General features: G+C 36.6%; 3 protein-coding genes across 3 annotated transcripts; 1 reads left to right on the top strand and 2 right to left on the bottom strand.

Annotated features, from left to right (window-relative positions):
* The first annotated feature begins 433 nt into the window (after nucleotides 1-433).
* Nucleotides 434-2,606, top strand: LOC113777659 (putative pentatricopeptide repeat-containing protein At1g02420). Its single transcript, XM_027322820.1, has one exon. It carries the CDS (start codon nucleotides 618-620, stop codon nucleotides 2,184-2,186), a length of 1,569 nt encoding a protein of 522 aa, XP_027178621.1. The 5' UTR covers nucleotides 434-617; the 3' UTR covers nucleotides 2,187-2,606.
* A 6,234-nt stretch (nucleotides 2,607-8,840) lies between these two features.
* On the bottom strand, nucleotides 8,841-12,800 carry LOC113766568 (receptor-like protein 53). Its single transcript, XM_027310773.1, has 2 exons — nucleotides 9,698-12,800; nucleotides 8,841-9,187 (listed from the first exon to the last, which is right to left on the bottom strand). The coding sequence occupies exon 1, from the start codon at nucleotides 12,769-12,771 to the stop codon at nucleotides 9,766-9,768; it is 3,006 nt and encodes a 1,001-aa protein (XP_027166574.1). The 5' UTR covers nucleotides 12,772-12,800; the 3' UTR covers nucleotides 8,841-9,187; nucleotides 9,698-9,765.
* Nucleotides 12,801-14,503: 1,703 nt separating this feature from the next.
* On the bottom strand, nucleotides 14,504-16,594 carry LOC113772369 (receptor-like protein Cf-9 homolog). The gene is made up of 3 exons (XM_027316965.1): nucleotides 15,742-16,594; nucleotides 15,083-15,430; nucleotides 14,504-14,922 (listed from the first exon to the last, which is right to left on the bottom strand). Exons 1-3 carry the CDS (start codon nucleotides 16,592-16,594, stop codon nucleotides 14,504-14,506), a joined length of 1,620 nt encoding a protein of 539 aa, XP_027172766.1.
* Nucleotides 16,595-19,462: the final 2,868 nt, after the last annotated feature.

Here is a 19,462-nt window from a genome sequence, read left to right on the forward strand (position 1 = left end):
ATATGAGGTATGTTTTTCATAAACTTTTTTATCATCTTTCTCTTCCTTGTTATCTAATAATAGAATAAAAGCCTTATTTTTTTTTTACATTCATTTTCTTTAGTTTCTCGTTACTCTAAATTCATTACTATATTTTCTTAAAATTAATTTTATAATCATAAGTAATTAAATGTACTAGAAAATCTGAAAACTATACCTAGAAAAATACTAAAATTGAAAATGATAGAAACTGAAATCGAAACTAGAACCAGCCTAACAAGAGTAAGTGCTAATTTGACCTTTGAAAGTAATTGGATCTGACTGTTCTAAAACCATGGTCATTTTTATGGTATTAGCCTACTTTTTTTTTTCTCTTTTTATTTCGCCGATGGAAAAAAAGGCAAAAAAGAGGAAAACAAAAGAATACTGAGGTGCATCCCTGAAGCGATTCTTTCACTTCAATTCAGCTGGAAGAATCGCTTTGCGGCAAAACCACAGCATAACAAATGACCCCAAAATCACAAAAATCCCAAAATTTTCATGCATTCGAAAACTTGAGGGAAAACCTGCAGGAGCAGCAGTAGCATAGAGTCTGAATATTTGGTTCTTGTCTTCATTCAGATTTCATCCCAAAAAAAATGCTCCATCTTTTTATCAGAAATCCCATTTTTCTTCACTCTTGTACATCATCAACGGCAACAGTAAGGTATGCCTGTTTAAATTCTCTTCTTTTCTTTAGTTCCATTCCCCAAATTGAAAAAATCCCGCCTTTTACTTCTTCCTCCCCTGCTGTAAACGACGATGTTGAGACTGTTTTTCGGATACTAACAAGTTCAAGAACCTCAGTTGAACTCAGACAGTCACTGAGATCAGCAGCAGCTTCAATCGCTTTCTCAAATGACTTAATTGATAAGGTTCTGAAAAGGGTTAGATTTTCTCATTCTAATCCATTACAGGCTTTGGAATTCTTTAAGTTTACATCTAGGAAAAAGGGGTTTTTGCATTCTGCATTTTCTTTGGATACAATGCTGTATGTTTTGGGTAGGAGCAGAAAATTTGATAATATTTGGGAGGTTTTGGTGGAAGCGAAGAAAAAGGATCAATCTTCGATCACTTCAAGAACTGTTCAAGTTGTCTTAGCTAGGATTGCTAAGGTTTGTTCAGTTAAGCAGACTGTGATTTCGTTTAAGCGGTTTCGAAGGCTTGTTTTGGAGTTTGATACTAGTTGTTACAATGCACTGTTTAGGACATTGTGTCAAGAGAAGAGTATGAGTGATGCCAGGAATGTGTATCATAACTTGAAGCATGAGTTTAGGCCGAATTTGCAGACTTTTAATATATTGTTGTCTGGTTGGAAGTCAACTGATGAGGCCGAGCGCTTTTTTGAGGAGATGAGGGAAATGGGGGTTGAACCTGATATTGTTTCTTATAACTGTTTGGTGGATGTGTATTGTAAGACGAGAGAAATCGATAAGGTGTATAGGGTGGTGGAGGAGATGAGGGAGAGGGATATTAGTCCAGATGTGATTACATATACGAGTTTGATTGGTGGTTTGGGGCTTGTGGGGCAACCTGATAAGGCAAGGGATGTTTTGGAAGAGATGAGAGAGTATGGATGCTATCCTGATGTCGCAGCTTACAATGCTGCTATTAGAAATTTCTGTATTGCAAAGAGGATTGGGGATGCCTACGGTTTGATGAATGAGATGGTAAAGAAGGGGTTGAGCCCAAATGCAACTACTTATAATATTTTGTTGAGGACATTTTATTGGTGGAATGATTTGATAAGTTCATGGAACTTGTACCTGAGAATGAGGGAAACAGGGTGTCTACCAAACACTCAATCTTGTATGTTTTTGATCAGGTTGTTGAGAAGGCACGAGAAGGTTGAAATGGCACTTGAGCTATGGAATGATATGGTGGAGATGGGGTTTGGCTCTTATATATTGGTCTCTGACGTTTTGTTTGATTTGCTTTGTGACATGGGGAAGTTGGATGAGGCTGAGAGGTCTTTCTTGCAGATGGTGGAGAAAGGGCAAAAACCAAGTAATGTTTCATTTAGGAGGATTAAGGTGCTTATGGAATTGGCTAATAGGCAGGATGCTCTTCGTAATTTGTCAGAGAAGATGGCTCTTTTTGGCGGATCTATTAAACTTGCTGGGAGTGAAGAGAGTGACTTGGAAACATCAGGCTCCATGACTTTCTGAATACAATTTTCCAACTATTCCATCCATGAAGTATACTGCCAGGATGCTGAGATCAACATTTTGTTGCCATGTCAGCAGAAATTTTTATCAATTGCGCCTCCAGAGGTGCATCTATATGACATGCCAGTTTCTCGCAATTGCGTGTCCAGAAGTGCATTTGTATGACATGCCAGTTTCTTGTTAATTAGATTAGGCAGAGTGTCAACATGTTCTAGCTATGTTGCAATCAGTTTGAGTGGTGGCTGAGTAGAGCTGCTGATCTGATCCTTTTTTTTATTTTTCCTTTTATGGGTAGCAATCATCATTCTTGCTGATGTTTTTAGCTGCTCAAACTTTGAAATTGCTTTCATTTAGATGTATACCACAAGTAAAATTTTGGTTGTAGTTGTTTCCCTCAGAGCTTAAATCTTTTGATGACAATTTGTCACTCATAGAGTTATTAATTGAATCCGCTTCTAGGTTTTGTTCCACCCTTGTGGGATTGATAAAAGATTGCACAAGAATCAGAATGACTTGCTGCTTCTGGAAGTTTGTTCTGTTGGTTTTAAAGATGTTCGATCAGAGAGTTTTCAACTTTCGTTTTTATGTTCCTTAATGGGTAACTTTGCAACTAGGTTTGTCGTGGAGCTCGAGATGTTCATCGTGTTGCCATATGTGGCTTTTGTTCATCAGACGCAGGGCACTCTGTTGGTGCTTTCCTTTAGCTTCATTCAACTGACGCACAAAGCACGTTAGTCTTCTCATTTTGTGTCGCAAGTACACCAGCAGTTACTTTAGATCATAAAATCAAACTAAATGTGAATGGAGAAATGCTATTTCAAGGTTTGTCTTTTAGAGTCTCATATTTCTGTGCACAAAGGTGAGTTACATGATTAAGAAGTTAATTGAATGGCCTTACATGTTGGTTTCTTAACAATCAAATTACTTGTCTATGACTTCTCTCTGACGCTGAGGACAAAATTATTTGAATGCAGAAAATCCATGGGGAAGCTGTGAGTTATTGAGAAAACAATGCTGAAACTACAAGAAGGTTGACCTGGTAGTGGTAAATTTAATTAGGTAAGCCATCCTTTATTCTTCGTTCCAATTAAAAGATCCAACAGTAACATCAAGTTACATGTACTTGTGCAAATCCACATAATCCTTAGTTTCCTCTTTTTTTGTTGAATCACAAAATCCTATGTTCTCAATTCATTGCTATTTTGTTGTCAAATAATTTAGCTTATGTTTTGAAGTTTAATAAAAATTAGTTCTAGTAAAACTAATGTTTAGCTTGTGGTTGGACCTTCTTGTATACCCTTAATGAACTTTGACACAAAGATGGATCATTTTCTGAATAATTTTGGGATGTACCAATGTATAGCTTCTGTACCGTCTCATAAAGGTGAATTTCAATATTAGTTCCTACCTTTAGGAGCTTCTGAAAAAATGTAATTATTATTTTCACCATTAGTTTGGGTTTCCTAAATCATATAATTATGGAGACTATCTTTTAGATACCTGAATCTAGTAATCAATCGTTGAGCTTCTACAAAGTGTTACAAAACCACACTAAGATTCACACATGAAAAGAACAAAGGACATAAAATGAGAAATTTTGAAGCGGATTTAGATTTCTATGAGTTTAGTAATTGATAGTGAACAAAAAGAAAACTGAATTGTTTTATTTTGTTCTAGGCTCTGTACAATATTTATACAAATGGAATTTGATTTTTGTCAATTCAATGAAATCTGTAATCTCCTAAAAATTAGGAGCTAATTTATTCTATCCTAAAATACATTAGGAGTAAATTATTCTATCCTAAAATAGATCAGAAATCATGGGATATACATAGAATTTATAGCTGTACAAAAAAGATATTCTAGATTTTCAACACTCCCCCTCAAGATGGTGAATAGATATTTTCCATTCCCATCTTGCATGTAATGTCTTCAAAGTTGGAAGTTGGCATTCCCTTAGTTAACACATTTGCCAATTGATTATTTGATGTTACATATGGAGTGCAAATCATGCCGCTGTCCAGCTTTTCTTTAATAACATGTCTATCTACTTTGATGTGCTTTGTGCGATCATGTTGCACTGGATTGTGTGCAATGTTGATGGCAGACTTGTTGTCTCAATAGAGTTTCATAGGTCCTTCCCACTTGATTTTAAGGTCATCAAGTATTATTTTGAGTCATAGCAATTCACAAACTCCATGAGCCATAGCTCTAAACTCTGTTTCAGCATTTGATCTTGCAACAACCGATTGCTTCTTACTCCTCCATGTCACTAGGTTCCCATCAAGAAATGTACAATATCCTAAAGTTGATCTACGATCTACAACAGAACCTGCATAATCAACATCAGTATATGCCTCTATGAGCAATCCTTCATTTTTCTTGAACAAAATTCCTCTACTCGGTGTCCCTTTGAGGTAGGATAGAATTCTGTTGACAGCCTGCAACTGTTTCTCTCTTGGATCATGCATAAATTGGCTTACTACACTTACGGCAAATGCTATGTTCGGCCTTGTATGGGACAAGTATATCAGTTTCCCAACCAATGGCTGATATCTTTCCTTATCTACTATGCTATCATCCTTCTCTTCATTCAATATCAAGTTATGCTCAATGGGTGTGTTTGCTGCCTTGCATCCAAAATTGCCTGTTTCTTTAAGCAAGTCTAAGACATACTTTTGTTGGGAAACAAAGATGCCTTTACTTGAGTATGCCACCTCAATGCCTAAAAAATACTTCAGCCTCCCTAGTTCTTTAATTTCAAACTCCTTTGCTAAGTACTTTTTGAGTGTTTCTCTTTCGATTGGATCATTTCCGATGATGATGATGTCATCTACATATACAAGTAGAGCTGTAACATCTCCTTTTGAATGTTTTATGAACAAGGTATGATCTTCTTGACTTTGTTTGTATTGCATTACTAGCATCACTTTAGTAAATCTTCCGAACCAAACCCTTGGCGATTGTTTTAATCCATATAAAGCTTTCTTTAACCTGCACATTTTCTTTTCAAAAGACATTTCATTGAAACCCGGTGGAGGTTCCATGTACACCTCTTCTTCTAAATCCCCATGTAAGAACGCATTCTTAACATCAAATTGCTGTAAACACCAACCAAAGTTAGTGGTTAAAGACAAAAGAACATGCACAGTATTCATTTTTGCAACGGGTGCAAAGGTCTCTTGGTAATCTATCCCATATGTCTGTGTATATTCTTTTGCAACCAACCGAGCTTTATGCCTTTCTAATAAACCATTAGTTCTATATTTCAAAGTAAACACCCATTTACACCCCATTGTTTTCTTTCCTTTAGGCAGATTTACAATTTTTCAAATCTTATTTCTCTCTAGGACATTCATCACCTCTTTCATAACTTGTAACCAGTTCTTATTTCTAAGTGTCTCTTGTAGTGTTTGTGGGATTGAAATGGAGTTGATGGTAGTAAGAAAAGTTTTATGTTGTGGAGAGAGTCTATGGAAAGACACGAAATTTGAGATTGGATGCTTAGTGCGTTCTCGTGTTCCTTTTTGAACAGCAATAGGCAGGTCTAAATTATTAAATTCACAAGGAGCAGAGTCAGATTGAACACACAAAGGAACAGAATTTTCAATACCTGATTGTGGTTCAGATTCTTGGATTTGCACAAGTTCAGAAATTTGAACTTTTTTCCTTGAGTAGACCTTGAGTGGTGTAGGTGGATTTAAACCAGTTTTTCTCTCAGCTCCAAGATCAGGTTCAATTTCTTTACTGGCATGTTCAACTTCAAATTCAGGTTCAGATTCACTGCTAACATGTTCTCCTTTGGAATTTGGTGTAGGGTCAGGTTTGAAAGATTTCAAGTTTAGTGTAGGACTTTGAAAATTAAGGAAAAATTTCTTATCTTTCCAAGAACTCTCCCCCTGGAGATGAGGATTGTTACTTTGAGAGTAAGATTCATTTTCAACAAATGTGACATCCATAGAGGTAAAATTTTTTTTGAAGGTGGATGATAACACTTGTATCCTTTCTTTGTGTTTGAGTATCCCACAAAAATACATTTTAAAGCTCTTGGATCAAGTTTTCCTCTTTGGTGTGCATGAACATGTACAAAAGCAACATAACCAAACACTTTTGGTGACAATGTGCAAGAGACATTAAAATCAGGGTAAAAAATGGAAAGAGCAGCAATGGGACTCTGATTATTTAGCACTTTGAAAGGTACTCTATTTATCAAATGTGCAGCAGTTAAAATAGCATCCCCACAAAAGGTTTTTGGAATTTTATGTTGAAACAAAATTGCTCGAGTCACATTGAGTAAATGTCTATTTTTCCGTTCTGCAATCCCATTTTGTTGGGGTGTGTCTATACAGGATGACTCATGTATTATACCTTTTTTTGAAAAAAAGATGAGAGAATTTGATTAAAATAGTCTGTTGGATTGTCAAATCTTACTCTTTTAATCAAACTTCCAAATTGTGTACAAATTATTTTATGAAACATTGGAAAAATACTGCTTACTTCTGATTCTTCTTTCATAAGAAATAACCAAGCAGTTCTAGTACAATCATCAATGAATGTGACAAACCATTTTGCTCCAGAAATACTAGAAACTCTACAAGGCCCCCAAATATCAGTATGTATCAAAGAGAAAGGTCTAGTAGATCTTGTATTACTCAATGAAAATGATAGTCTATGATGTTTAGCAATTTCATATGTATCACAATGAAAACTAATAACATCTTTATTCTTAAAAAGTGAAGGAAACATATTTTTAAGTAAAATAAAAGATGGATGACCAAGACGGAAATGATGAACCCAAATTTCAGATTTATTATTTGAGGAGCAGGTGAGGGATAACTGATTATTGTTCTTCTTGTTGCCACTCATTTCCTCAAGGTAATAAAGCCCATCATTCACCTTAGCAAGTCCAATCGTCCTCCCCGTAACTAAATCCTGAAAAACACAGTGAGTAGAATAGAAGATCTTTGGTAATTTGATGGATGGATATGAGATTGGAGAACAATTTTGGGACGTACAACACATTATTTAGGGACAAAGAATTTGATAGATTTACTGTCCCTTGGCCTGCAACAGTTATAGGAGATCCATCCGCAATAGTAATTTTTCTATTTTCAGGACATGGGTTGTATGTTCTAAATTTGATTGGGCTATCAGTCATATAGTCAGTAACTCTTGAGTCGATGACCCAAGAGCCTAGAGAAGACATGCTTGAGGCACTTAAAACATAAGAGTTAGAGTACTTACCTGATTGAGCCAATGAACACCTACTAGAGGACTTTTCAAGGGAATTTAGGAGGTTTCTTAGGTTTTCGATTTCTTCTTTCTTAAATTCTCCTATGCCAGCCTGGTTGGATTTTTCTTGTGTTTGGTCTTCTCCATCAGTTAAGTGGGCTTTTCCTCCTTTGAATCCTCCTTTCCGACTAAAGACTTGTTTCTTCCCATGGAGTTTGAAGCAATCATCTCGCGTATGGCATGATTTTTTGCAGTATGTGCACCAAATTGTGTCTTTATTTGACTCTGTACGTCCACTACCTATCTTTGCTTCCTTATTGTTTGACTTTGTAGAAATCATTGCCGAGCCTTCTAATGTTTTAGGCTCCAACATTACTTCTCGCCTATTCTCTTCAACTCGAATCAATGATATTCTCTCATTCAGAGATGATAATCTTTCCTTCCCCAATATCAAGACTCTGACTTGATCAAATTCCACATTCAGACCTGCAAGGAAGTCATAAACTCTATCCTTTTCGATAAAGTTTTTCAAGGTGGCTGCATCTTCACTATACAAGATCTGAACACATTGATATTGGTCCAGTTCCTGCCATAGATTTTGCAGAAGATTGGCATATTGAGTAACAGAAAGGTTGCCTTGTTTAGTGGCTGAGATTTTTGTTTTGATCTCATAGATTAGGGCAGCATCTCCTGCCTTTGAATAGGTTTATCAAATAGTAGTCCATATATCTTTAACTGTTGGTAGGAACATGCAAGTATCGCTTATTTCAGGTAACAAGGAGTTCAGTTCCTGCCGATATTGGTCCAATTCTTGCCATAAATTTTGCAGAAGATAGGCATATTGAGTAACAGAAAGGTTGCCTTGTTTAGTGGCTGAGATCTTTGTTTTGATCTCATAGATTAAGGCAGCATCTCCTGCCTTTGAATAGGTCTGTCGACTAGTAGTCCATATATTTTTAGCTGTTGGTAGGAACATGCAAGTATCGCTTATTTCAGGTAATATGGAGTTCCACAGCCATGACATGACCATAGAATCCTCTTCATCCCAAGCAGCGAATTTAGGATCTCCCTTTTTCGGTCCAGTTCCAAGCAAGTGGCTGATTTTGCCCTTTCCTTTGAGAAATGTTTGAACAAATTGTGACCACTTCAAATAGTTTTTTCCGTTGAGCCTGTAGGCTGCCTGGATATTCTGCAAATCCCCTGTTTGTGGAATATTTGAGGTCTCTTCTGATTTGGTATTGGAGTTGATTTCTGATGTTTCAGTTTCATACACGTTGGAAGTTTCAAAAAAAAAATTGGCAATGAAGGCCTAATGAAAAAAATCAGCAATGAAGGCTAGAAATTGCATTTGGCAATAAAGACTTGAAAAGAAGAAAGCACTCAGCTTTGAAGGCTGACAAGAAGAGGTCCCAAGAGCAAAAGCTCTGATACCATGAACAAAAAGAAAACTGAATTGTTCTATTTTGTTCTAGACTCTGTACAACATTTATACAAATGGAATTTGACTTTTGTTAATTTTATGAAATCTGTAATCTCCTAGAAATGAGGAGCTAATTTATTCTATCCTAAAATACATTAGGAGTAAATTATTCTATCCTAAAATAGAGCAGAAATCATGGGATATACATAGAATTTATAGCTGTACAAAAAAGATATTCTAGATTTTCAATAGACAGCACTTGAAGAACCGTGAAAGATTAATTGGTCTGACACAAATACTTCAGACATCTAACGTGGAATGAAAAGTTCCCTTTCCCAAATTTCTCCACCTACAAAAATGAAAGGTAAGCGCATTAAACTACAACAATGGTGATTGCTTAGATGAATTGATCAAATCAATAAATGAGAATAATAAAAAGAAAGGTATCATAACCTTAAAGTTGTCTATTCTAATTCAGTGAATCAGAAATTCAGTGAAAACACAATAAACTATCAGTCTCACTAATTATCAGAAATGGCTTTGGATCCTGTGAGGTCATCCTTTTGGTTATGGCCTTGAGTGATATCTTGATTCATAGACTGGAGATCTTAAAGTTGTTATTTTTGAATAATGGGGCAATGAGACATGCTCCAAAAACTTGATATCAGCTATACAAATATAAGACCAGACCCGCTATATGAATAATAGCTTATTAAGCACAAAGATAGTAAGTAACTGAATATACATAGGGCAACTGTGAGAAGCATAGTTTATCTTAAGAATGTAAACATTTGATGATATAGATAACAAAGTTGTACAAGGAAACAATATAAAATCACAGAATGTGTGTTCTAGTTACCTCATTAATCAGGATATTTAGTTTCTTCTTCCATGCGCTTGTGACATGTTTTTGGTTTTTCCAGCTGATTATACAGTTTTTCTCTTTCCAAACAAGAGTACACTATTACTATATGCTTCTTCTTCAATGAATCTTACCAATCTTCTTGGTTTTCCAGTAACAAACATTAGAAGACCAGAAGCTATGCCAAGAACAAGTCCACAACCATATCCTATGAACACTGATTTCCAGGTAAATCCACCCATGAAACTCGAATCCTCGCCTTGTTCCAATGCCTCATCTGGGGGCGCTTGTGGCACATGCATTTCTTCACAGCTTTTTGTTAGTGGGAATCCACATAATCCTGAGTTTCCGCTGTATGAATCTTCACCAAGTGTGCGCAATTGATTGCCTTGAGGAATGCGCCCAATAAGATGATTGCATGATAAGTTTAGGACTTCAAGAGATGTGAGATTCGTTAGCTGCATTGGAATCTCTCCTCCAATTTGGTTTCTTGAAAGGTCTAATGTTTCAAGAAATTTCAGGTTCCCAATAGCTGGTGGAATGTGGCCAGAAAAGTTATTGTTGGATAAGTTCAACAACTTGAGGGAGTAGAGATTTCCAATGACATCTGGGATCCTCCCATGAAACATGTTGCTCGACAGATCAATGGTTGTGAGAGTTCTAATGATTTTGGTGAACTCAATCTCATAGCCTTTGGATGTCATGTTGACAGAGTATGGATAATTTGTCGTATTGCCGGTTGCATGCAAGTATTTAGATTCTGATTTGTTGCTTTGTAAGCTCATCATGGCCCTGAAGCTTTCCAAAAGTTCTGTAGATAGAACACCACTGAACTCATTGCAAGAGAGGGCGAAGATTTGCAACTTTTGGAATGGGCTCTTAGCCTTGAAAATGCTAATGGGTCCAAAGAATCTGTTATAACTCAACACAAGAACTTGGAGCTCCGTAAGATTTTGTAACCATGCTGGAAATATATCTTTCAGACGGTTGTTCCCCACATCAAGGACTTCTAAGTACTTGCAGTTGGCCAAAGTTTCTGGCAGCGGCCCTTCCAAGAAATTTGTATTCAGACCAAGATACCTCAATCTGCTATCTTTTGCAAATACCATTGAATTAATGGTCCTTTGCAGGCGATTTCCTTCCAAATTCAAGACCACAAGTTGACTAGAAAAGTTCCCAAAACACCGAGGAATTGCACCAGTAAATTTGTTCCTTGACAAATCAAGAATTGCTAGAGCTTTCAAATTGCAAATGAAAAGAGGCAATTGTCCTTGGATTTGGTTGAATCGAACATCTAGAACCCTTAGATTCTTCCAAGGTAATGCATCCATCCCAGAAAGGTGGTTGTAAGATAGATTTAGATACAGAAGTGAATCCCAAGGCATGGATGTCACCCAGCTGGGAATCTGACCTTGAATCTTATTGCCAGCGAGCTGTAGAACTTCTAACTTCTTTGAGCTTCTGAGAAATTCTGGAAAAGCCTTCATCTCGCAAGAAGATAGCTCCAAACGATGAAGGTTTGGTAAAGAGTTGCTGACATTCCCGCTGGTGCTCCATGATATTCGATTATTAGAGAGAACAAGGTACTCAAGACTATCACTGGATAGTTCAAGCACGCCACTCAAATTATTTGATGAGAGGTCAAGGAAACCTAAAAATGGGAGTGTTGAAATTGATTTAGGAATTTGACCATATAATTGGTTATTACTCAAATCAATTTTCATCAGTGACATTCCATTGAGCTCTTCGATTTGTCCTGTTAGGAGATTGTTTTTGAGAAGCAAAGTTGTGAGTAACTGCAGGCTAAATAACCATGTCGGTGCTGTGCCATGGAGCGAGTTGTTTGAAAGATATAGAAAAGACAATCCCTGAAGGCCACTCACGTTTGATGGAAGAGGACCAGTTATCGAATTGGATCGTAGATCCAGTGTCTGGAGATTGGTAAGGTTCGCAATGGTGAATGGGAAAGGGCCAACCAAACGGTTGTCTGGCAATGACAATTGAGTTAGTTTTTGGAGATTTGTGAAACAATCTGGTATTTGGCCTTGCACTTGGTTGCCTGTAAGGTCTAAAACTTCCAGTTGGACAAGATTTGAGATCACCGATGGAAGAGGCCCACTGAAACTGTTATGAGTCAGAGACATTGTAGTGAGCTGAGAAAGGTTTCCAATTGACTCAGGAAGGCGACCAGTGAACTGACATCCATCGAGCAACATGCTGTTCAAGAACTTCAAGCAGCCAAATGTGTTGGGAAGTTCCCCAGAAAAATTTGTGTCAGCAAGATCTAAGTATGACAACATATATGAAGCAGTGCAGTTAAAGTTCGGTAAACTTCCAGTGACTTGAGTTCCATCTAGTATGAGTTGTTGCAATTTTGCTAGAGAGAAAATATGGTCTGGTAGCTTACCATAAACTTGAGTTTGACCCAGATCCACAATTGTCAAAGATGAAGAAAAGTTCTTGGGGAACTCGGAGAAGATACTAACGTTAGAAAGAGAGAGTATTCTAACCTGAGTTATGTTTTGAAGAAGCAGTTGGAAATCCTGATGTTCAAACTCAATAGGATTTTGGGAGAGATCGAGTGAAACTAAATTTGACAGTAAAGATATTTGGGATGGAATTTGACCGTAGAAATTGGAATTGGAGAGATTGAGGTTTGTTAAACTAGTCAAGCCACCAATGCCATGAGAAATTGGTGAATTCTTGAAGTCGTTGTAAGCTAGATTAAGCTTTTGGAGGCGAGAAAGATTGAACAGGCTACTATTAGCATGGATGGATCCTTGAAGTTGGCTGCAATTAAGGTCTATGCCAATTACATGGCCTGTAACTCTATGGCATGTTACCCCATCCCAGGTGCAGCAATCAGAAGTTTTGTTCCATGATATCATCTTTGGATATGCATATTCGCAGTAGGCAGAAGCATCTGTTGATGTTTGAAACATTTGCTTAAGCTGAAGTAGAGCAAGACCCTCATCATGGTGACACAAATGAGGTGAAAGGGAGGACAAACTGGTAATTTCTCGAGATTGCAATGAAAGGAGCACTAGTGTATAAACTATTAGATTCCTCATTTTGCTTGATCAAATTTTGTATGTGCAGATTGTTGGTGTAGCATATATATATATATATATATATCCTAAACTCACTTTGCTTTGTGCACAAATGGACCAGTTCTCTTTGGATGGCTTCTATCACATTGTTACTAAATTCCTATCTAACCATCCCTTTCATGAGTAATGGCTAATTAGAATGGGCCTTAGCTCCTCTGAAAAGTCTTTCATGAGTAAAGACTTGTAATGCCAAGAAACGTTCTAAATTCATTTCCACCATAAATGCCTTTGGATCAACGAGTCTACTAATTGTCACAGCTATGGGGCCAAAGTGGCCTACCCATCTCAGCCCTTTTCGTTCATGAGTATTATCTGAACTTTTGAACCTGTAATCTGGAATTCACTTTTGTTTTGTTGTAAAACAAAAAATTGGAAAAAAAATGATTAAGGAGATGCAGAAAGTCAATAAGCATTCTGTTAAGATTACTTAACTATCTTGCTTTTCTTGTTTTAATTGGATCATGAACCATTTCATGGTTACTTGTTGCTGTTTGAAGTTTGTGGTTGTATTCTTGTGCTTTATTATATGGTTATTCTTGACTCCTTACCTAGGATATGTGAATTGTCTTTTGTAGTTAAAATAGAAATTTCAACCTTATTTTCGAGTTAGTTCATGCTATTAGATTTTGTCTCGTGGATTGATCATGTGATTTGAAGAACTTCACCATAAATTTTGTTAGTAGATCCTAATTTGGTGAAAATTATACCTTATAAATCAAGCAATATGGTGAGCTTCTATCCTAAAATCAAGTCTTCCTGCTAACTATAAGAAACGTTCCAGAAAGATGCATTTTGTTACTCCACAAAACCATTCATCCTAGTTTGTTTTGTCACATTGTAGTGTGAAAAAAGATCATTCTCTTGAAATATATTACTCTCCCTTCCCTTTTCTCAAAATTGTCGTACCATTTGGTGGGGAAACTCCAAAGCCAATTAAGATTATGCTGGTCGCTGGTGCTCTAATTTTCAGGTCCAGTGAAGAATAAGTTCTGTTCAAGTTGCTTCCATGAATTTCACTTCTGACAATTTTGGATGAAGACTAGGCTTCACTTATCTATCATTTATTGCAAAAGACTGAGGATGACTTGTTCTTTTCCAGAAAGTCAAAAAATGTCGCTTGGATTACTTTCTCTCTGTTTACACATATCAGCTTGGGGTAAACGATTGAAGTTTGAATGGTGCAAAGCTGTTCCAATTCAAGTCCCACAAAGGTGCAAGTTGATTAGTCAATGTAAAGCATTTGAAAGCACACTAGCCTAGTTTTTAGTCTCAAAGATCACCTCTTTGGTAGGTGGGGAATAATGAAGAGAACTATTGTCATAATTTTCATCGAACCACTTTCAATATGCAAACCAAACTGGGATATACCCCTTTTTTCATATTTTCTGAACATGTTCTTGATTTCATTTTCAACCATGAAGCAAAAGATAAAGTTGCAGGGAATCAGAATCTCTTTGCACCTGGAAGTTGACAATCATAAAAAGAAGCAACTATTAGAACCTTAAAACGTGCATAGCAGATACAACTGGAACTGAAACAAAGCCAGTTTTACTGCTGATCCTTCCTGATTACCTCCATTGGGAGGCATGGACATAAGAAGTCAAATTTTCTGGTGATTAGCCATAGAAAAAAGTTATCATTTCCAAGGATATTTGATTATGTGAATGGAAATTATGCAAAGGAAGTAAAATTATTAGACAACAGCTGCAGGAAAGAGTATGTTTTGCCCACCAATTTTGTAAATTGCATTGCTGTTCTCAAGTTCGTATGTGGACATATTTCGTTCCTCGATCTTTTTCGCAGTTTGTATGACTTCAACAATCTGGATGAACCATCTTGGTTTTTCAGTTAAGAACATGAGACTTCCCATGGCTAGTCCGAGCACTAATCCGCAACCATATCCCAGAACAACAGCTCTCCAAGCAAATCCATCAAAGAACTCTGGATCATATTGTTGCTCAGATCCGAATGGTGAGGCTGGTGGTGGTGCCCCTGTATTTCCACAATCTTTAGTCAATGGTGATCCACACAAGGCCAAGTTCCCTCTGTATGAATCATTCCCAAATGTATCAAAATGTCTTCCTCGAGGAATGAGTCCAATCAGATGATTTTCTGAAAGGTTTAAGAATTCAAGGAATGTCAGATTCAGAAGCTCCACAGGAATAGTTCCCTCAAGCTGGTTCCAAGAGAGGTCTAGACATTCAAGCTTATTCAAATTCCCTAATGGCCGGGGAATATGACCACTTAGATTGTTATGAGAGAAACTGAGTACGTATAAGAAGAGAATGAAGGGTTCCAATAATTTCTGGAATTCGTCCTTCAAATCTGCTGTTTGAGAAATCGATGGCTGTTCGATCTATCAGGACTCTTTCAAGACTATACTCCGTTCCTTTGATTACTAAAGTCAAGGAATGGATGTAATAATCAAGCTCATAGCCAGTTTCTGACATATATTCCCCACGGTGATCCCTTAAGCTTCTCATTGCTTCTAAGCTTTTGAAGAGTTCTGTAGGTAGAACACCTATGAGCTCATTGCAGGATGCATCGATGATTCTCAGCTGCGGAAATGGGCTTTCAGTTTGAAAATTACCAGTTGCTCCGTGAAATCGATTATGAGAACCTGTAGATTAGGTAGAGATTCCAACCAAATTGTGAAATCTATCATCAATCTTGTTGTTCCCCAAATGAAGGAGCTCCAGTTCTTCACAATGAGCTAAAGATCGTGGCAGTGGCCCTTGCAATTGATTGTTATTCAGCATAAGAATATTCAAAGAGTTGCTTGTGAAAAAGTGGTGGGAATGGTGCCAAAAAGTCCATTGTTTCCCAAATCCAAAACGTAGAGCTTCTGGCTGAAGTTTCCCAAGCATTGAGGGATTGGGGAAACCAAATTGTTATATGACAAATCGAGAATGAAAAGAGAAGTTGAGTTACAGATAGAAGATGGCATTTGACCCTGAAGTGAGTTGAAACTCATATCTAGATACAACAGATATTTGCACCGCAGTTGGTCTATGGTACCAGTCAAAAAGTTATGCGAAAGATTCAAGTAGAGCAAATTATCCCAAGTCTTGGACATGAACCAGCTTGGAATTTTGCCGTGAATCCTGTTATTTGAGAGGTCCAGAAATTTTAAGCTCTTTGAATTTCTAAGTAACTCTGGAAATTCCTTTATCTGGCAAGAAGACAATCCCAAGTGCCAGAAATCTGGATAGGAAATGCTCACATTGTTTGTAGTGTTCCATGGAGCTTCATTTTGAAGAGGGTTCTTTTGAAGCTTATTGAAGTCCACAAATACATCTTGTCCAACCCCAGCAAAATGGTTTGAAGAAAGGTCAAGGTAAGATAGGGTCGGAATAGTAAAAATTGATGGAGAAATTGAACCGCTTAGTTGATTACTAGAGAGATCTAAAAAGCCAAGATGTGTAAAGTTGAGAAGTGAGTTTAGAAATTTTCCGGCCAATAAATTGTGACCAAGTGATAGTCTACTTAGCTTCTGTGAACTGGAAAATTTATCTGGAATTTCCCCTAGAAGATAGTTGTCTTCTAGAGATAATTCAGTAAGTTGTGTAAGGTTGCCAATTGATTTAGGAACGACACCAGAAATTTGACAAGTTCCTAGATGCAAATAATTTAAGGACCTTATGCACCCAATTGAATCTGGTAGTGCAGCAGAGAAACTTGTCGTCGATAAGTCCAACTGCCTCATAGAATAAAAAATGCTGCAGTTTAATTTTGATAAACTAACAGTAAGATTCTCATAGCCACCTAACGAGAGAACTTTCATATTCGATAGATGAAATACATTAGCTGGTAGATTACCTGTTATTCCAGTATATGAGAGATCTAGATATGTCAAAGATGAAAAAAAATTCACCCTTAACTCGGATGAGATGTTCACTGATGAAAGCGACAACTCTCTTAAATGGGTTAAGTTTTGAAGCATCGCTTCAAAATTACTAGATTCATATCTTAGATACGAGCAACCCATAGAATTACACAGGAGATTAAAAGAGAGATCAAGTGAAATTAGGTTGAAAATGTGTGATATTTTCAAAGCAACTTCGCCTTGGAAATTTGAATTTGAGAGATTGAGGTGGATCAAACTTTTTAGCGAGCCAAATCGCTGTGAAATCCGTGAACCGATGAAATCATTAAAAGCAAGGTTGAGGGCGTGGAGATGGAAAAGATGGAAAGTAGGAAGCGTTTGGATGGATGACTCCTTGAAGCTGGCCACAACTCAGATCCAGCCCAATTACACGACCGGTGAGGTTGTCGCATGTGACACCATCCCAATTGCAACAACAATCTGTGCCTGGTTTCCAATGTGTTGTCTTTGGATATGAGTACTGACCAAAATAATTGCAATCATGAGAAGCATCAGTTGATGTGCTATGCATTTCCTTAAATTAAACTGAAGCAGTGCGAGAGCAGAGCCTCATCATGATCTTCCAAGAAAGTGAAAGTGATCACTTCTTGAGGTTGTAAAAGAAAGAAGAAAAGTAAGGTACTATAAAATGTTATCGGTCTCTTCATTATTGCTTGATAAACTTTGTAACCGTTTATATAAAGGCGCGGGATTTGTATGGAAGAGAGGTATTTATTTGAAGTCCCACGGAGCTGCATGTTGAAGAACAGCTTAATTTCCACACCATTGGGAGACTTGGATATTAAAAGTCAAATATTCTAGAGATTAATTAGCACATTACCAAAAAATTTATTATTCCATGAGTATAAGTTCAATAATTAGTTAATTTAGTTAATACTTAACATCTTTACAGCAAGATCCATAATTGATGCATTTTACAAACCTACAAAGTTTGGAAGGTAATAATATATATTATTAGACAACAGGTGTAGAAAAAGTAGGCTTAATTTGCCTACTTTTGTTTTTTTTTTTTTTATGAACTTGTATTACCATGATATAAATTACTAATTGCTTGTTTGTTCATACTTGTCTCAGTTTTGGCTTGATTCTTTAATGAATGCAGTCATTCTTTCGAAAACAATGCCAGTCAAATTCATAAATACTGACGAAGTTAGAATGGCTTAAATTTTTTACAGACTCTTTGAGCAATCGTTCAATGACAAAGGCCAGGAAGACATTCTAGGAGCAATTTTCATCCTCATGTCGCTAAAGGTGCTCTTTGATTAACCAATATTCTCAAATTCTTATATATATATATATATATATATATATATTTTGCGGCATATGATATTTCACCACGCCATTATGTTAATTTAAAATTATTATAATTTTGTTCCAGTTTGCTAAACTATAAAGAAAATGTACCCTACCTCATAGTAAAATCATTTAATAATATGTAATATGTTGCTAGAGCAAACATATATTTTTGCTTAGCCAACGTGGGAGTTCTAATTATATATATATATTGTGCCCTTCTACATTATGATGGACACTATGCATTTGAAACTTGTTAAAAGTTTTCTCCACAACTATTTTTTAAAATCTTGTTTGTATTCTTAAAAATCACTGCTTTGGTTGGTGGGGAAAAAACGAAGAGGATCACTGCCATAATTTCCATTTTTATTAACTTTCAATACCCAACTAAATAAACTAGGATACTTACCCTATTTCACATTTTCTGAAAAATTTCCTTTTATCAACCTTGAATCAAATTACAAACGAACAAGACACCGAAGTCTCTTTAAAGTTGAACCATAAAAAGTAGCAAGTAAGCATTAGAACTATTAGATTCCTCATTTTTCCTTGATCACATTTTTGTATATGTTGAATATTGATGTAGCATATATATATATATATTCTCCATTCACTTTATTTTGTGCACAAATGGACCTGTTCTCTTTGGATGGCTGCTACCAGCAAGCTACAGAATTCCTATCTAACCATCCATATATCCCTTTCATGAGTAATTGCTATAATTGCAATGAATTCTAAATCCTTTCAAAAGTCTTAGAATCCATATGAATTATCTGCTATCCTCATTAAGGCTTGAAAAGACGAATAACTGCCATATAATGTAAAGAAACTACAATTAATAGATTCTGATTTTTTCCACTATATATAGTAGTCATGGAACCAAGTGGCCTACCCATCTCAGTCATTTTGGATTAGCTTTGATAGGGTGTTAATTGTTAGCAATTTTATTGTTAATTTCCCCTGTTATCCTTGCCAAATATTGTTTTAATTATTAATATTTACTTATATTTGGTATTGGACCCAATTTCAGGGATTGAAGCAGAAAATTATCAAAAAGGAAGGACTTTATGGAAAATAGGGAGACTTCTAAGGGCTTCAATTCTTGGGCCCTTGAATTGGTGGGGGGACCACAAGCTAGTGGAAAGCATCTAGTCATTTGGGCTCTTAAAAGAAAGCTACGGGAAAGAGACTTGGAACAAGAAGTACTTGGAGGGCTTTTGTCCGCATGTGTGGGGACCACCTAGATAGCCTTTAGTCATCTTTCTCTTGTTGCTTAAATAGGGATAACGTAGAGTAGCAGGGACATCTCTAGTTTTAGTTTAGTTTTAGTTTCTTTTCTTTCTTTCCTTAGACTGGCCTCTGACACACGCCAGGTGTTCGACAATATTCCCCAACGGGGAGATTTTCTCATGAGACGTGGTTAAGCTTTTCTAGTCAAGGGGACAACTGACGATTTGGTTCGACAACTACTGT

This window comes from Coffea eugenioides, chromosome 1, assembly GCF_003713205.1.
Source record: "Coffea eugenioides isolate CCC68of chromosome 1, Ceug_1.0, whole genome shotgun sequence".
Lineage (NCBI taxonomy): Eukaryota > Viridiplantae > Streptophyta > Magnoliopsida > Gentianales > Rubiaceae > Coffea > Coffea eugenioides.

Bases quoted from the DNA above. Each gene is read 5' to 3' on its own strand.
- LOC113777659 (XM_027322820.1), top strand. From the start codon at position 618: ATGCTCCATCTTTTTATCAGAAATCCCATTTTTCTTCACTCTTGTACA.
- LOC113766568 (XM_027310773.1), bottom strand. From the start codon at position 12,771: ATGAGGAATCTAATAGTTTATACACTAGTGCTCCTTTCATTGCAATCT.
- LOC113772369 (XM_027316965.1), bottom strand. From the start codon at position 16,594: ATGAAAGTTCTCTCGTTAGGTGGCTATGAGAATCTTACTGTTAGTTTA. The intron at 15,431-15,741 runs GTAACTCAACTT...CCTAATCTACAG, and splicing joins TCAAATGCCATCTTCTATCT to GTTCTCATAATCGATTTCAC. The intron at 14,923-15,082 runs GTACTCAGTTTC...TAAACCTTTCAG, and splicing joins CCTTCATTCTCTTCTTATAC to AAAATCATCTGATTGGACTC.